Source organism: Entelurus aequoreus, linkage group LG11 (assembly GCF_033978785.1).
Source record: "Entelurus aequoreus isolate RoL-2023_Sb linkage group LG11, RoL_Eaeq_v1.1, whole genome shotgun sequence".
In the NCBI taxonomy this organism is placed as follows: domain Eukaryota; kingdom Metazoa; phylum Chordata; class Actinopteri; order Syngnathiformes; family Syngnathidae; genus Entelurus; species Entelurus aequoreus.
In genome coordinates this window covers 47,942,913-47,962,799 of record NC_084741.1, presented here as the reverse complement: position 1 = coordinate 47,962,799, position 19,887 = coordinate 47,942,913, and the positions used below count along the sequence as shown (strand labels likewise).

At 39.5% G+C, this 19,887-nt stretch overlaps 1 protein-coding gene across 4 annotated transcripts in view; it reads right to left on the bottom strand.

Annotated features, from left to right (window-relative positions):
* Positions 1–19,887, bottom strand: part of LOC133660186 (triple functional domain protein-like) — a 251,212-nt gene that overhangs the window by 186,329 nt on the left and 44,996 nt on the right. Inside the window, exon 1 of one of the 4 annotated variants that reach the window (XM_062063428.1) lies at positions 5,227–5,240. The exons of the other annotated variants lie outside the window; for them this stretch is intronic. Within the exon in view, the coding sequence (XP_061919412.1) occupies positions 5,227–5,239 (13 nt within the window). The 5' untranslated portion in view covers position 5,240. Of the gene's footprint in view, positions 1–5,226; positions 5,241–19,887 lie in introns of those variants that run through there. 4 annotated transcript variants of the gene reach the window in all.

Here is a 19,887-nt window from a genome sequence, read left to right as displayed (position 1 = left end):
TATGCTCTTGAAGGATCCTACAAGACAGTTGATAAAACCAATTAAATATTTGCATTTAGTTTCTATTCAATTGAATCTGAAGTAAAGGCAGATTAAACACAGTATTAGGTACACTTTCACACACAAAAAACTTGGTCCTCATCAGTCCTATAATGCAAGTGCACCTAATGCTGTGGTCAGCGAATACATCGCTTCTACTTATATAAGCATACTGTACACACAAAATGTCAGTGTTGCATCCACATAGAAAGGTCTACACAGCAACAATACTATATAGTACATGCACCTAAACCAGTGAGGGTACTAATAGTAACAGGCATACAAATCAGTTCATTGATTGCTAATGCCTTGAAGGAACCGAGGAAAAACAGAGTACACTGATTGGCTTCAACCAGTAGTGGTGCTGTTGGCTGCGATCCATGAGAAGTTAGGGGACACTGACAGTGCATACATGCACACCAGTTGGATCCTGCCGTTAAAATAGGAGTTTAGAACGCCTCACTCAAAACAATTTCAAAACCAACAATTGAGTGATGGTCAATTTCCCCCATGGTTGATCAAGGAAATTCAGATAAATATTTTTTCTAATTATACAGGACCATTATTATATCATATTAAATATAATTATTATTAGGGAGGTTCCGATCAGGGTTTTACACAGCCGATTCTGTCACTTATCATCCATGAGCGAGATTGACCAATAGCAATACCGATCACAAGCTTTACCTGTACATTTTTGAATGTATTTATAGTGAGCGATATTGACAGTTTAACAATATTAGCACAAAATTTAAACTGGTTCCTTATTCTCTTGTAACAAATACAATTGTTTGAGAAAAACAAAGCCCATAGTGCAGAATAACTAAACAAAAGCAAAAACTACTACTTACTACACAATAAATCTTTTGGTTTTTGCCCTTACAATCATCCTGTGTCCAGAGAATTGTTATAAGTTTGGAAACAATAACAAAAACAGCAAAACAAATGATTTTGAGAATATACAATTGTTGAACTAATCACTCTAGTATCTGTCATATTCTGAAAACTGACCTTGGTATCGATGCCACCAATTTATGGATGTATCTGCCTTCCTCTTATGTGGCAGCGACAATGCTGTTACTAACAGTTGCTGTTATATCATCCCTCTCGAGACTTTTGTTAATCAACTTGTTAATTTTGTGTTAACAGCTGCTTATTTTCTGCTGTAAAGCGGTTTCATCTACACTTCTTAACATTTACTAAGCAAATATTTCTTGATGTTGTTTAAAGATGAGTTATTTGCATGCCTGTCCCTGACTTGCTCTCGGTGTGTAACATGTTTAGCCTCGTCCTCCATTAATAATGTTACTTGATAGTGATACTTTGGATCCTAAGAACTGCAGTTTATTTGCCGTTATGGAAGTGATTATTATTAGCTTAGGGGAGCGTCTCAACACAATTAGCTGCTAGTCGCCTGTCAGTCGAGGGACTAAAAATAAAAACAGTGTCAGTCAGAGGGGATCGTATTTAAAAAGCATTAATCGGCAATGACGATCAACTATTTATTTCACAAAAAACGCCCGATCGGTGCCTGATCAATCGACACATGCTTAATTATTATATTATACAACATTGCTGCAGATTTGGTATGCCAATCAAAATTCAGCTGAACTCTTTACCACAATGATTCAATTACATAATCGACCGAGCCACAAGCTTACAAGTCAGTAGAAAAGCAGATGCAGGAGAAATAAAGTGCAGCGAGCAAAAATAACTCACAAAAGCAAAATGTTGCTCAGCAACTGCCTTGTGTACCTTTTTCAGAGAAACATTTGGTCATAAATGTCTGGATTGATGATAAACAGGGACTCCCTGTGGTCTTTGTTCCAACAAACAGAAACAGTCAAACAAAATGATGACTTAATTTAATTATTTTTAATGTGTGTGTCTTAAGGAGTCCAGCCTGTTGTGTACATTAAAAACAACACCAAATTAAATGTGTGTGTGTGAGCCTCATTGTTTTTCCTTGACCAATTTTCTGTTCTCTTACAGTAGTTTTCCTCTTTTCCCTCATGATTTCCAAAGCGATGTCTATGTAACTCTCCTGCCTCTATTCCTCTGTGAATAGATTCGCACTAGACTTGTCCTCCACAAAGGCTGCTGTCCTGTTGAGTAAACACCGAGCAGACACGGACCTACAGTCCATGGCCCTATGGCTCGACTCCAGCCAGGAGGCGGTCAGTAGATGCAGGGGCTCCGGAGCGTTGCTACAGCCCTGCAAACAACTGGCTTAAGAAAACAGGAATAGTTTATGGATTATCTGACTTGCATTGCATGCATAAACACGCCACACAAATGTGGTGGACATTGGAGCAAAAAAAAATGTATCCCTACTAGGAGCAATACAAGAATTTCACCAAATGACATATTTAAGCTTCCAAACAACATAACCATAAAATGCACAATGAAATTAAATTACAAGTGAGAGTGTGTTTGCAACATTAAAGTTCTAACAATGTCCTTTTATTGTAACTGTAAAGCAAATTCAAATCTGATCTCATGTGCTTATTAAAAAGTGATTTGCCGTTGTCATCTATTCAGCAGCAAGATGAAACATTGCGAGCTGAGAGAAGTAACAACGCAGAAAAAGAATGTTTGAAAACACATGAATAAATATTCATTTAGTCTGAAGTCTGGTTCTTATTTACTCCTGATTTATGTCTCTCTTCAGGCCATATTAAGTTCATATCCTTTTAAAAATGAACTTTTGGACTTCTGCTTCCCATGTAACCCTGAAACACATCTAGACTCCACCATGATTCCATATGGTAATTCCATATGACGCCTGCTCTCTGTTTTTATCAACATATTTCTGGGGAGAAACACTAGTGCTGGCTCTTGCAGACAGTAAATAAGAGTGTGTCTTTGACTCAGCCTTTAGGGGGCACTGTAATTTTTGTGTAACAGAGTTGTGTATAAGACTGGCCAACTAAAATAACTGGCGCCATGACTGCTACAAAAGACTTGTGCGGCTGTGCCTGCATGCATGTAATGGCTGTCGTTTTGATGTTGGTTTTCTGAGGGAATAAACAATGGGAGACAGGTCTGGACTACAGGCAGGCCAGTCTAGTACCCGCACTCTTTTACTATGAAGCCACGTTGATGTAACACAAGGTTTGGCATTGTCTTGCTGAAATAAGCACGGGCGTCCAGTGTTTCCCACACATTCATTTATTTGTGGCGGCCCGCCACGAAATAATTAAGGCCGCCACAAAAAAAAATAAAAAATAAAATTAAATTATTATTATTATTATTATTTTTTTTTGGTGTCCTGTCAAGCTTCTCAGGCAAATCATATAGTTGATGTAGATGCCCATATCGGCTGTTCAGATTTACTTTACAAAAGAGAAGTGTAGGATCAAGATTTTTGGAGCTCTTTGTTCAGTGGATCAGATGTTTGATGAAGCTTTGTGTCTATCTACCACCACTACTGTTTTCTGTTTATTTGTTACTGACTGTGGCAGGACACCTCTGCCTCTGTTTCACTTTATGTTGCTGGTAAATAATAAGGTTGTAGTAGTAGGCTAAAGTTAAATTATTTAGTATGCACTAATTAAAGGGGCAGAGCTTTAAAGGCCTACTGAAACCCACTACTACCGACCACGTAGTCTGATAGTTTATATATCAATGATGAAATCTTAACATTGCAACACATGCCAATACGGCCGGGTTAACTTATAAAGTGACATTTAAAACTTCCCGGGAAATATCCGGCTGAAACGTCGCGGTATGATGACGTATGCGCGTGACGAAGTCAGAGTAACGGTAGTTATGGTACCCGTAGAATCCTATACAAAAAGCTCTGTTTTCATTTCATAATTCCACAGTATTCTGGACATCTTTTGCAATTTGTTTAATGAACAATGAAGGCTGCAAAGAAGACAGTTGTAGGTGGGATCGGTGTATTAGCAGCGGACTACAGCAACACAACCAGGAGGACTTTGTTGGAGCGCTAGCCGCGCTAGCCGCGCTAGCCGCGCTAGCCGCGCTAGCCGCGCTAGCCGCGCCAGCCGCCGACCTCACCTTGACTTCCTACGTCTCCGGGCCGCCAAACGCATCGGGTGAAGTCCTTCGTCCTTCTGCCGATCGCTGGAACGCAGGTGAGCACGGGTGTTGATGAGTAGATGAGGGCTGGTTGGCGTAGGTGGAGAGCTAATGTTTTTAGCATAGCTCTGTGAGGTCCCATTACTAAGTTGCTAAGTTAGCTTCAATGGCGTCGTTAGCACAGCATTGTTAACCTTCGCCAGCCTGGAAAGCATTAACCGTGTATTTACATGTCCACGGTTTAATAGTATTGTTGATTTTCTATCTATCCTTCCAGTCAGGGGTTTATTTTTTTGTTTCTATATGCAGTTAAAGCACGATGCTATCACGTTAGCTCGTAGCTAAAGCATTTCGCCGATGTATTGTCGTGGAGATAAAAGGCACTGAATGTCCATTTCGCGTTCTCGACTCTCATTTTCAAGAGGATATAGTATCCGAGGTGGTTTAAAATACAAATCCGTGATCCACAATAAAAAAAGGAGAGTGTGGAATCCAATGAGCCAGCTTGTACCTAAGTTACGGTCAGAGCGAAAAAAGATACGTCCATCACTGTCTCTCAAGTCCTTCACTGTAACGTTCCTCATCTACGAATCTTTCATCCTCGCTCAAATTAATGGAGTAATCATCACTTTCTCGGTCCGAATCTCTCTCGCTCCATTGTAAACAATGGGGAATTGTGAGGAATACTAGCTCCTGTGACGTCACGCTACTTCCGGTACAGGCAAGGCTTTTTTTTATCAGTGAGTAAAAGTTGCGAACTTTATCGTCGATTTTCCCTACTAAATCCTTTCAGCAAAAATATGGCAATATCGCGAAATGATCAAGTATGACACATAGAATGGATCTGCTATTCCCGTTTAAATAAAAAAAAATAATTTCAGTAGGCCTTTAAGAGACATTTTAGCTTTTATATTTTTATAAGATATATTTTTTGTAAGAACCACAATTAATAAATATATTTCAGTGAATAACTTATTGTTCAAATCTGTATATAAATATGTACATAAAGTGTTGTAATTATATTGTAAAATGGATGGATGGATGGATGGACGTTTAAAACAAAACTGTTATTAATTAGTAAGTATACATTTTTTGAGCCTTTTTAGAGAAAATCATATCATTGTAGTAAATTATGGAAATTACTTGATGATGTCATGGTGACCACGCCCATTGCCACGCCCATAGCCACGCCCCCACCGCCACAGGTATCTTGGCAGTTTATGGGAAACACTGGCGTCCATGGTAACGTTGCTTGGATGGCAACATATGTTGCTCCAAAACCTGTATGTAAATTTCAGCATTAATGGCGCCTTCACAGATGTGTGAGTTACCCATGTCTTGGGCACTAATACACCCCCATACCATCACAGGTGCTGGCTTTTCAACTTTGCGCCTATAACAATCCGGATGGTTCTTTTCCTCTTTGGTCCGGAGGACACGACGTCCACAGTTTCCAAAAACAATTTGAAATGTGGACTCGTCAGACCACAGAACACTTTTCCACTTTGTATCAGTTCATCTTAGATGAGCTCAGGCCCAGCGAAGCCAACGGCGTTTTTGGGTGTTGTTGATAAATGGTTTTCGCCTTGCATAGGAGAGTTTTAACTTGCACTCACAGATGTAGCGACCAACTGTAGTTACTGACAGTGGGTTTCTGAAGTGTGCCTGAGCCCATGTGGTGATATCCTTTACACACTGATGTCGCTTGTTGATGCAGTACAGCCTGAGGGATCGAAGGTCACAGGCTTAGCTGCTTACGTGCAGTGATTTCTCCAGATTCTCTGAACCCTTTGATGTTATTACGGACCGTAGATGGTGAAATCCCTAAATTCCTTGCAATAGCTGGTTGAGAAAGGTGTTTCTTAAACTGTTCAACAATTTGCTCACGCATTTGTTGACAAAGTGGTGACCCTCGCCCCATCCTTGTTTGTGAATGACTGAGCACTTCATGGAATTTACTTTAATACCCAATCATGGCACCCACCTGTTCCCAATTTGCCTGTTCACCTGTGGGATGTTCCAAATAAGTGTTTGATGAGCATTCCTCAACTTTATCAGTATTTATTGCCACCTTTCCCAACTTCTTTGTCACGTGTTGCTGGCATCAAATTCTTAAAGTTAATGATTATTTGCAAAAAAAAAAAGTTTATCAGTTTGAACATCAAATATGTTGTCTTTGTAGCATATTCAACTGAATATGGGTTGAAAATGATTTGCAAATCATTGTATTCCGTGTATATTTACATCTAACACAATTTCCCAACTCATATGGAAACGGGGTTTGTATGTCAACTGTAGTGGCTGCTTCCAATGTATTTGTAATCACTGTATGTATGTATGTATGTATGTATGTGTATGTATGCAATCATTATTTATTATTCTCACTAATATTTCTTTTTTGTAACATGCTAAGTGTACTTTTGTAGTTATTTCCCCATATTTCTGCACAATAACTTAGATATGGTAACACTGGCGAGCAGTAGAGAATATGGAATGATTTTTGTTTCAAAACATATTTTCCTTTACCACTTTTTGTTGCATATTTTTCATGAGATTTTCCGTTCACTTTCTCATTTATTATTACACCCAAAATGTTCTTTATTTTACTTATTTGTGTTTGACTTTCTCTTGTACTGTTACCAAATTGCATTATTTTAGTTTTACTGAGATTTAAAGATAATCTGTTTTTGTCAAACCATCTCTTTAATTATTTAATTTCTTCAGTTATTATTTGTATTAGCTGTATTCTCTCCTGAACAAAACGCAGAAAATGAATAATGCTAAATGCATCTGACACATGATGATGTAATCGATTGCTCTCTAGTGTTGTTCGCAAACCTTCACTTCCCATACTTGTCTTCTCTCCGGGTTGTGTGGAAAGCGATGTAAAAGCATTTTACACCGCGAAAAACTAACAAGGAAGCACCGCAAACACATAGGATCAGCTCAAAGTTGGTAGTAGTCATGGCATTCTGTCACCACGTGAATGCCTTTAGACCAATCATTGAGGAGATCGCCTGAAACTGAGTTGGCCATACTCTCTTTAGACACAACTTTGTTGTTTAATAAACATGTTATATATCCAGTGGATGGATGTTTTTATAGATCAGATATACATTGTACTGTTTATGGAATCATTTTCATATAATTACATTAAGAGCTTCCCTTGTGAAGCAATACTTCTGCTTAAAATGTAAAATTGCACATTGCATGCAAATAAACAATCTCCAATATTTAGATCAATAAAGTGCAAACTTCAAACTTCTATCTTAAATAACATACTTCTGTGAATAAAAATTTAGTAATATACATTGTATCAAAATAAATGAATTGAGAGGACTATAATTTGAGTAAGTGGATAAAGTAAACACAGCCTTCTTCATTGACACATCTTGGTGGTGTGCATGTGCAGAGCAACTGCTTTAGTGATCGCTCAACGCATTGTGCCTCTTGTGGCATCTTCATACTCAGTGGGCTGAGTTTTTTCTTGCCCTGATGTGGGATCTGAGCCGAGGACGTTGTTGTGGCTTGTGCAGCCCTTTGAGACACTCGTGATTTAGGGCTGCAAAAAATAAACTTTGATTGATTGATTGATTCATACATACCTCGCGTAAATACCATACCATAGTAAGGTGATTTTTAGGCCGTAGTTTTTTTTGTTGTTGCGTCTTGTTCGCCTCGAGTTGTAATTCCCGCACTAGGCGGGAGGCTTCGGTTTCAGATGCTGGAATAAGTTTGTTGTCCTGATGCCTTTTTGAAACAAACTTTGCATCGTGCTGTCGCCACAAAACCAAAGTACTGACAACACTTCTCTTTTCTTTGAAGTAAACGTCTCTTTGTCGTTAGCGTTAGCCATGTTTTGCTATGTGTGCCGTGAAGGAAGTAAGGGGACGGCGCAAGCTACAGAAGCTCCTGAGGGGCAAAAAGTATGTCGCAGTAAGAGGAGAAAAAAAAAAATGTTTACACTTTTAAATCGTCTGCAACAAAAAACTCAAATATATCGATTCTGTAACGACTGGGTCGCATTTTACTGCGGTGGTCGTTCTCCCAAGATGCAGCAGGAACTCTGGAGGCGACGTGCAGGTGAGGGAATGATGTATTGTCCATGAAATCATGCAAAAATACAAAAGACCGAAAAGCGTACCGATAGCGTGGAAGCTTTGGCGAAGCTTAGCGCAGGGACAGGAGTAAAAGATCGTAGAAAAATACTTAGCGTACGGGTTGCATAGAAGCAAGTCGAAAATGTTGTCCCTGTTGCATAATGCAAACAAGAGAGCCAGACTGGTTGTGGCGAGAAACGGGAATACATAGCTCTCTGATTAGTGCCCAGGAGCAGGTGAGCGTCCCAAACACTAATCAGAAGCAGGTGAACTTAATCTGCAGTCATGGCAACTAAAACACACAACAGTCCACTCTCCAAGGTAAACATTTTTATTACATAACTTCATAAAACCACTGTCGTTGTTTGTAGTACATTCTATTGTATTGTTTTTATACAATATTTTATTTTATCTAAAGGGCATGTTAAATTTGAAAATTGTGCTGTTTTCTGCTGTTTTGCATTTAAATTGATATGAATTCATTTTAATGGGCGACGATGATTTAAGATACAAGTGTTTTTAGTTAAGAGCTGGGCCACAGAACCAATTAAGTTTGTAAGTTAAGGTACTACCGTACTGTAAGTAAACAATTAAAATGTTCTACACCTATACTATACTAATAAATGATACACTTAAAATAATGCCACAAAATAAGTAAAACTATTACAAACTAATATACATACCGTGTTTGTAGAACTATTCACAAATTACAGTTCCAAAGAAAAATGCAATTTAGACTCTGAAAGGGGTATAACAGTCATTAATAGTTCGTAGTGATATAGAATTGCACTATATCATACTGAGAGTTGATTCCAATATCATGCCAATCTCATGTAATTTATAATATAAAGTAATCAAAAATCAAAAACACTTTTCGGTTTGACTTACTAAACCACAGAAAACTGCAGGTATAACTATTGTTAATATCAGTAACAATTAGCAGTATAAACTATCACCACACATTTGTCAATATTAAAAAGACAATTTGAATAGCACAATATAATGGTCTTTAATAGATTGTGCATGTACACCATGACATGGGTACATAATGCATTTTAGAGCACAGGCCAAAATTACAATAGATCAACATACTTGTATCCTTAATGCATACCATTCAATGTTCCGGTCTTAAGTCTGGAATGTCAGCTTCAGGAGAAGAGTTCTGCTCACGTAAGGGAGATGGATTTGCTAATGAAAGGGAGGCTTTCCAAACGACTGATACAGCTGCAGTTGCTCTGATAGTTACACTCCACCTCAATGTAAACAAAAACCTTTGGATGAAGGGAAGTAAAACCGCATGGTCACTCTACAGCATTCATTAGTTAGCCTGCAGGCCAAAAATAGTGTAGCAATATTGTCGAGGCTCTATCTTTAGTGCAGAGTAAAAAGGGAAGCCAAATGTTATGATTAATCCTTCTATGAGAAGGGACAATAACATTTTTCCAAGGAGATGATACTTACAAGGGCTAGCAGTGATGATGTGGACAGACATGTCCTCTGCTGGTTGTCTCTACTTGCGTGCACAGATGACAAACGAAAGCAGCAGCAACGAAGTGCAGAAGGAAGGTCCATCCATATGTGAGCCTCTACTCCAGAATTTCAAAAGCTTTGGTTTTTCCGTCTCCATTATAAACACTGTGCCATGCTAACACTAAAATGGAGGATCCCATTTTGATTAAGACATTTTCTGTTCATAATCATATACAGCGGAGGGATTATTAAATGGATATGAAGATCCTTTATCACAAAATCCTGCACCGTGAACGTTGATGAAGTAAAATAAGCATTTTCCCTGCAGAAGCACATCTATCAGAAATGTCAGCTGCAAATGAATCCAAGCAAACCCGGTGACATTGCCATGTTCCTGCAGCCATGCATCCAAGCATCCTTAATATCCCTCACGTCAAGGAGGAACCAGCATGCACACACATAACCTCCCCCATCCACCCCACCCTTTACTCTTAGCAACTCCCCCTTTAGCCTTCTTTCAGAGCCGATTGGTGGATGGATAGGTAAGAGGCTGATGGTGATTGGACCAGGGAATGTGGCGGAACCCTTGCTCTTCTATGCATCAATGCTTTCCAGGAAAAGAGCGTGTCGGAGGCAGAGAGGGAGAACAAAGATGACGACGGGGGCAAACATGGGCGTTGAGGTGGAATGGGGAGGGGGATGTCAAAATGTAGAATGCTCCTTCAATAACAACAATATGTGTTGTCATTGAACTGAGATCAATGTTGGCTGCAGTAAAACGTGGTGGTGAGTACAACACTGATGCTGTTGGCAGGACAGAGGACCACTTCACTTCTGGGGAAATGTGATTCAGAGCAGATGGATCTTATTAGCATACAGCATGGTATGTGTACTTATTCATCAAGTGTGTATTTGCTGTGGGTTTGTCTATCTAAGTAGTTTTGTGTGAATGACATCTGCCTCAGGCATGAATGCTTGGTCATGTGCCCCGTAGAGCCCCGCTCCTCCCTGCCCCTTTCTGTTTCACCCAGCCACAAATGTTACGCAATAATTTACAATGTCAGAACTGTAATAGTCTATCAACACATAAAGCTTTTTAGTTCCAGTGGTGTTATCACATACCCAATAGAAAGGAACTTTTATCCAAGCTGAAGAATGATAAATCAATCAAAATTATCAATCAAGTAAATGTTGATGATTCTAAAAACTGTGTGGAAATAATTGTTGAAAAGTGTCTTGAAGAAATTAAGGTGAAATGGAGTGCACTACTTGGCATTGTGTTGTGGCCTTAACAGCATGAGTCCAGCTAAGGCCCTCATTCACAGTTCAGTTTTGCTATGGAACATACTGTATTTCTATTAGGGCGGTACCTAATGATGATTTTAATAGTCACTGGTCAATAAATATCTTAATTGCTCAAACAGCAATGTGTTTATATAAAGTTCTTATTGGGGTATGTTGTTTTTTCATCGGGAAAGATGTTATGGTGTCTTGTATTCATGTTAGCATTTAAGCTATCTAATGAGCTAGCCCGAGTCAGTCTGTGAGTTCATTAAAAAGTGGTTATCAATTACGGTTTATCGTTACATCCCTACTGTATAACTACTTTTTGAGCGCATTCAACAATACCGCGATAATAATGATAAGAGTGATAATTTTGGTCACAATAACCGTGATATGAGATTTTCATATCGTTACATCCTAATTGACAACCATGAAAGCCAATCATCTAACATGGGCAGAACGACAATGTTTACAAAGCTTACGTTAAGGTCGGGGATGTGGTGCCAAGGTGAGGTGCACCCAAATGCAGGAAAGCAAGGCGTAAGCCACAGGGAAGTGTTTCTCAAAAGGTTTGATTCAAAATAGAAAAGAAAGTAGTAATGTACAAAACAAAAAGTAAAGCTGGGTACAAGTAACTCATTAAAAATGACATGTGACAATCGGACAAAGATGCGACAGCAAACAGAGGACTAAATACACAGAATACATGGACAACTGAATAACACCTGGACTAGCCACAAGAGGAAGAAGAACGCTGATTTGAGGAAAACAGGGGAAGACACAGGTGCAAAAAATGAGACAAACGAGCACATGGGGAACAAAACACAGGACAACAGGAAACAGATCATGACAGTACCCTCCCCTGAAAGGACGGATTCCAGACGTACCAGAGTTTAAACACAAAAAAAAGGCCAACATGTAAAAAAAAAAGGGAAAGTGAAGGGAAGTCTAGGTCCAACATAAGGTTACTTGGGCACCCACAAAGGAATCTTCTGGAAAAGTCAGGGGGCCAGGATGGCAAGGCTAGTGGAAACAACAAAATCCCTACAGGGGCCGGCCAGGTGTGCAGGGCCGGAAGAATCAATGGAAAGTTTCTACTCCACTGGCCATCGGCTTTCGGAATAGAAACTTTCAAGGGTACTTGAACAAAGATGGACTGGAGTTTGGCAGCTGCATGCAATGCATAGACGTGTAGGAGGATGCCATCTTCCCAGCCGGACCATGAAGTGGAGGAGTCAACGTAAAATAGGTATTTGGTTGTGACCCAGCTTTAACAGGAACTGGAGGAGACGACGTCAAAGAGGCGTTAGGCTGCAGCACAGCCCAAATAGGGACTGGAGTTGACGCCAAAGAGGCGTTGGGCTGCTGTGCAGTCGGAACAGGAACTGGAGTAGACGTCAAAGATGCCTTGGGCGGCCGCACCGCCTGAACAGGAACTGGAGTCGACGTCAAAGAGGCATTGGGCAGCCGTGTAACTGGAACGGGAACTCAAGGCGACGTCCATGAATGAGGTTTTGGGCTGCCGTCCAGCCGGAACCGGAACTGAAAACGATGTTGACCAAGCTTTTGCCAGAAGAAGAATCGAAGGAGGCATCGACAAAGCCTAGGGCTGCAGCACAGCTGGAACTGAAGGGGGTGTTCACGAAGCTTTGGTCTACAGTGTAGCCAGAACTGGAGAAGGTGTTGACGAAGCTGTCAAAAATATATTGGACCTGCACAAACACTGCAGTATGTAAAAACTCCCCAATCAACGCACTCTATGAAATAGCAAGTACATTCCTAACCATTCCCCTCCTTGTTGAAGAAAAGGTGTATGAAATACTTAAATTTAGATAAAGCTCCTAACTGTTACATAACTGAAACAAACTGACATGGGATCCTTTATAAATGAGCAATGAGACAAAAACAAGAAAGTAGAGGGGGAAAAAGTAAACAAAAATACCACCCTGGCCTCTGTGGGTGGGGTTGTGGAAGCAACACCATAAATCCAATGAGCTCCAAAGAAACCCACTTCCTCTACTGTTTAAATTGTGTGTGTGTGTGTGTGTGTGTGTGTGTGTGTGTGTGTGTGTGTGTGTGTGTGTGTGTGTGTGTGTGTGTGTGTGTGTGTGTGTGTGTGTGTGTGTGTGTGTGTGTGCGTTCTTGCATCCGTGTGTGTGCGTGCATGCGCGTGTACAGTATGAGTTATTAGGTCAGAATGTTTGCCTGCCTGGAGTGGAGTGCATGCGTTTAGTATTCAAAGCCCAAATCCAATAAGATCCAGAGAGTGGTGAGGGTACAACAAGACACACAGCTACAGTTCATCACTACTGATCTGAATAACTCAACATAGGAGAAGAGGGGGAAATGGTGTGGAGAAAGTTTATATTGCTCCTCCATTTATTGTAAACTTTATGGTAATATAGAACCTACACATTCTAAACTTTATTGAAAAATGTTATAATATTCTTCATCTCATCATGTCATTTTCAGCTTATTTAACTACTTAAGGATAACTTTATTATTCATTATTTGTGGAGTAAACCGCATATAAGTGGAAAACAGAAAGTGACTAAATATGTTAGTAAATGTTATGAAATAGATAAGGGGTAGGATTAAATAAGCTCTGCTTCTTCCTCTTCCTTGATGTAATGAGAAACTGAAAAAATGTGATGTATCATATTATAACTGCATGCATGTTCGAAATAAAATTAAACCATGAACCATATTGATCAGAAAAAGGGTTATGTGGGTATTTTGCACCAACAATAATGATACTTTAAATACAGGCCCCAAAACAATGAGACAAATATGTTGCAAATGTTTGCAAAAAACATACTGACTCCCTTTTAAACAATTACAAATGCAGCAACAGATCCAGAATCATCCTAAGTGAAAAGGTGGCTACTGTTGCAGATTATCTGGATCTCAGAGCCAAACCATATCTGGGAAAGAGTCAAAATATTTACCCTGAGCATTCTTAGCCTGTAAATCCATATGTGGGCCAACAGTGCTTTTTGGACAGTTGCAGTCCTCAGTGTGTGTGCATGTGTATGTGTGTGAGAGAGAGTATGTGTGCGATCTAACATCTCTACCAGGCCAACAGTTGCTATTATTATCAAACTAACTTTTACCAAAGTGATAACCTTGATAAATTAAGGCTTGAGTAGTTAACACAAGTTGCATTTCAACCACAACAATAAAGGGGAACTGGGGAATTTTGCCAATTGTTCACAAACATTATGGGAGACATAACCATGGACGTTATTCTTTTTTTTTTGCAATCTAAACATTAAATAAATGCGATCAAAAGTTTGTTTACAATGGAGCGTATGGGAGCTGCGCAATTCCGCCTTTAAAAAAAACATCCAAACACCTCCATTGAGGTTTTATAAACATAATGTAAGTATACAGTATATGTAATGTAGTAATGGGCACATTTATAATAACATGTAATATTTATGTATTTTGATCATTATAAGGATACGCGATGCACTAATTAAAAAAACGCATCACAATGTTTGCTTTTTTTTTTCTTCATCACTGATTACTGCTCAGTGCTCACTGCAGACATTATGAGAGCAAGCCAACATAATAATGTGTATTGGCTATTAACTTACTGTACAATGTCTGTTGTCATTAGGATGCAGACTTCTGGGATGTTCATATATTCCCATTTAGATGAAGAATGTCTCATAATCCTCACGAAAAACACAGGATGGGGACCTAGCGTCTTTTCGTGTCGTTCTCGCCTTTTTCGACCCCTAAATGGCTGTCAAAGTGTAACAATATGTCACAATACCTACTCAAACTTCTTCTGTCCGGGTGAGATGCATGATTTATGATCTACAATAAACTTACAGGGAGCAAGGAAGCAAAAAAGCAGCAGACCACTTGATGATGTAAACATAGGGACACACGTTAAAATGTTTAATCTGTGTTAGCACAAATAATAACAATATCACTAATACTTGGTTAATATTCAAGTCACAAAATGTAAATGGAGTAGGGCTGCAACAACTAATCGATTAAAATCGATTATAAAAATAGTTGGCGATTAATTTAGTCATCGATTCGTTGGATCTATGCTATGCGCATGCGCAGAGGCTCCTTTTTTAAAAAAATTTTTTTTATAAACCTTTATTTATAAACTGCAACATTTACAAACAGCTGAGAAACAATAATCAAAATAAGTATGGTGCCAGTATGCTGTTTTTTTTCAATAAAATACTGGAAAGGATAGAAATGTAGTTTGTCTCTTTTATCCGATTATTAATCGAAGTAATAATCGACTGATTAATCGATTATCAAATTAGTTGTTAGTTGCAGCCCTAAAATGGAGTATTGTTGGCAGTTTTTGGATGGTTATTTATCTGATTTTATGGGCGAAATAAAGAACCTCCAATTGGCTCCGCTATAAGCGGACTTTGATTTACGTTTATTTTAGGGCTGTCAAAGGATTGAAATATTTAATCGAGATAAATCACACTGTTCATAGTTAACTCAAAATTAATCGCGATGATAGGTATAATTTTTCATTATTAATAGGTGTACCGTACCACAGACACATATTGCTGCATGACAATGTTTAAACCTTCTCTATTAATTAATAAAATGTAATATTCAGCCTGCTTATTATTTTGTAATTGAGGACTCGACCAGAAAATGTTATAAAATAATTTACACAATATTTCAGTGAGCCAGAAAAACCTGCCCCGATATTCCTGAACTGATGTACTAGCATTTCTTTAGGAGCAAATATCACAGAATACAGTTAATCTGAAACCCTCGCTGTCGTCACACGTTGCTTGGCAACAGAGACCGCCATTCAAAGGCACACGCTGCTTTGATAAACTTCTCTCGACTGCAAACGACCTATATTTAAAGTTTTTTTAAGTAACGCAATAATTACTTTTCTTAGTAATAGATTGCTTATTAAAGAGCAATTCCATTAGTAATTAAATTACTTTTTTGTTAGGTAACGAGTAACTCTAATTGATTACTTTATGTAAACTTGTAAAAAGTGCAATTTCAATGTTGGTGATGTGCAGAAACAATTTTAAAAGTGTTCTTTCAACTACTTCCTCTGCAATACTCATTGACAATACAAAGTGTTTCATCCGATTACTCAATTAAAGGGGCTGTTTTCAACATGTACACAGATGTCTAGAGGGCGCCAACTTTCCAATGTATTTTACACAGTATACCATGCCCTCTTACGGCCGTAATGACGTAATTACTGTACATACGTACGCAACACATGCACGCGCAATAGCTTTAGGTGTTGTTAGCTAATAATAGCAATTTGGATAGCTAGCGTTAGCGATAATTGAATGTATATTCTATCATAACAACAACTCGACTGCAAATTGTTCGTCACTTCTCTTGGACTGCTTTTGTATGTGTGCACGTGCTTCCTGCGCGTACGTGTTGGCAAAACAGGGTGAGAGACCGCTGTAAACACCAATCATGTTATTCGGGCCGGTGACCATTTTTTTTACATAAACTTTGTAATTGTGAAAAAAGATAGACAATTGTCAAATAAATGTGTTCCGCTTAACACCTACTGGTAACATAAGCTAGCCAGTGTTGTTCTTATTATATTTTTGCATTGAAAAATGTTACTGTGAGAAAGTTGCAAACAGCACCATTAATTGAATCAATAGACTTCTCGATTACAAAAATAACGATAGCTGAAGACCTAAAAAAAACTTTTAGTAATTGGAAGTGCACCTCCAAGTCCGAGTCCATGGTTCTCGCCCGGAAAAGGGTAGAGTGCCATCTCCGGGTTGGGGAGGAGATTTTGCCCAAGTGGAGGTGTTCAAGTACCTCGGAGTTTTGTTCACAAGTGAGGGAAGAGTGGATCATGAGATCGACAGGCGGATTGGTGCGGCGTCTTCAGTAGTGCGGACGCTGTATCGATCCGTTGTGGTAAAGAAGCTGAGCCGGAAGGCAAAGCTCTCAATTTACCGGTCCATTTACGTTCCCATCCTCACCTATGGTCATGAGCTTTGAGTTATGACCGAAAGGACAAGATCACAGGTACAAACGGCTAAAATTAGTTTCCTCCGCCGGGTGGCGGGGCTCTCCCTTAGAGATAAAGTGAGAAGCTCTGTTATCCGGGAGGAGCTCAAAGTAAAGCCGCTGCTCCTCCACATCGAGAGGAGCCAGATGAGGTGGTTCGGGCATCTGGTCAGGATGCCACCCGAACGCCTCCCTAGGGACTGGTAGGAGGCCACGGGGAAGACCCAAGACACATTAGAAAGACTATGTCTCCCGGCTGGCCCGGGAATGCCTCGGGATCGCCCGGGAGGAGCTGGACAAAGTGGCTGGGGAGAGGGAAGTCTGGGCTTCCCTGCTTAGGCTGCTGCCCCCGCGACCCGACCTCGGATAAGCGGATGAAGATGGATGGATAATTGGAAGTGCAATAGCGTCTAAGAATAACAGTGTGATCCATAAAAAGTCAAACTAAGTATATTAATTGCAACAATGGTTTCGGATTAACATATAACATCGCAACCCCATCGGCCCAAAACAGCTTAAAAAAGCCAAATTGTTAGCGCTCACAACATTATGTAACACTTTTAATGATGTACAGCACCAGCAGGAAACAGACGTTTAACCCAAGGCCTTCCTTAGTGTTGATGACAAAAAACAGAAAACAATAACAGCTCAAACAATGGAAGCGTGTCATGTCTTGTTTCTGTTGCGTGACCAAAGTGTAAGCATGCCAGTGAAGTGTCTTTAAATCAAGTTTAATGTATTCTTTACTATTATTTTGAACATCACATTGGGACACTGTGTCCTTAATAACAAGTTTAAGCAAAAGGCTCCTTTGTGCTCCAAGACCCCCCAGTAGAGCATTCACAAAAATCATGAAAACATCAGTGTTTTGAAAAACATGATGGCCAAACAAGCATGGCTTGGACTAGAAAACAGGAAGAACCCAGTTGGGGTTTTGTCGAATCTTCTGAAAAGAAACAACATGGATCCAAACAAGCCCAGCCACATCATGGGGAGAAATTATTTTGGTTTTTTGTATTGTTTTTTTGTATAATGATACACAAAAACAGCTGTGCAAAGAGAGAGATAATAGCAGGGCAGTAGGATATACAGAAATTGATGGCAACTGAAGTAAATTTATTCCAAAAAGTCTACAAAATTGTAACTTGTAATTCCAGAAAATAAATAACACAGACCATACTGTTGATCTCATGATGAAGCAAATTTAAACACAGTGGTATCATTCTGTGATGGAGTTCCAACCTTGAAAAACTTGCATTACAAAACAGTGTCACCCATCGAAATGAATTGACATCATTTGATCTGTGCTTGGCAGTGCTTAGGCCTGCGCCGATATTCCATAAGTTAATCAACTGACAATAAATGAAAAATTAAGTCGGCAACTTTTCCAGCATCGTTAAATTGCCATGCTTCAAGGGCATTCACACTTTTAATCGGTTTCAGCAGCTGCATGCATTTGTGCTATTGTGGAAGGAAAAGAAAGGGCTGAATTCTCCAGTCCTTCATTGAGTGTCTTTGACTCTTTGTGCGGCGAGGCGGGGCCAATGGCCCGCTAGCATCAAACCAGTGGCGGGCCGTGTGTTTCCAACCTAGGCCTTCAGTGATGACTTCAATGATTACCTCTCAAAATACCATCATTTATGTCCCCACATGACCATTGCTGGAGAAATACTACACAGAAACATATTTACACACTACTGGTCATTGTACAAAACAGGTTATTTTCTGGCGCACTTAAAAATCAATAAACCCGCATCAGCAATTAAAACATATCTTATGTGGTACTGTCAAAATTAAAATTGCAAAAAACATTTTAAACGTGAAAAAATAAAGAAATAAAATATCTGAACTCACATTTCATCGACAGCTGAGCTAGCTTCCGGGGTTGGCCGACATGGTCTCACAAGATGTAGTTTTTCTTTAAATATCCTTCTTGGAAATGGCCTTGCAAATATATGTATTGTCTTGTCTAATCATAAAAAATGCAGACGAGGCGTGTTGGCTGACTTCTTAAAGTTTACTCCACAGCGTGCTCATCAAAAACATCCTGCTGCCGGCATGTCTTCATTTAACAACCTAAACTGGGCTACAACGCATGGTCTTTACTACTGTGGCATTGTAGGAAATTGAGTTCTTATGTTACTTAGCTCATAACATCACATTATATATCTGGCTTAGGCCATCTAGGCGGCCTTACTGACAACAACGCGTGATCTGATTGGCTATCGCAACTGTCTATCACTGTATGTCCCCTTTCACTTACAGTGCATAGACGCCAGCATTGCTGAATCTGAAGGCTCTAGGCAGATTTTGTACAGCATGGCAACATAAAATAGCTGAATTGTGATTGGATAAAACTCTATAAACTAAAAACAACAGCGCTGGAAGGAGCATAATACGACATGAAGAGAATATGAATACTTTTAGATATTTAGGGAAAGTGAATTAAAAATTACTTTTATCTTTAATTATGATCCTGATTTCTGGTTATGTTAGGCCAGCAGAGAAGGCTTTGCTGGCCCTGACGGCACACCACTGCATCACACAGTGCAACAAGTTATCTTGCGACCAACACTAGGCCTTCACCCATATTCGATTAGTCAATTAACCGACAATAAATTACAATTAAGTCAGTACGTTTTCCAGCGTCGATGTGTGCATGCTTTAAGAGTGTTCATGCTTTTCATCATGCTTTTCATCGGAATGAAAAAAAGGGGGTGAAATCTCTTGTCCTCCATTAAGTGCCTTTGACTGTGCGGCGAAGCAATTCTGCTGGCCCGCTAGCATCCTATCACGCAGGCCTGGCCAACCGGCGGCTCTTACATTCATATCGAAGTTTGTGTTTTTTTAATGTGCGTGTTCCGCGAGTGAGACGGTCTGCAAGAGTGGTCACTCTTTTGCATCAGTTTTTGCGGCTGCAGGAGTTTCAGGTACAAATAAAAGATAG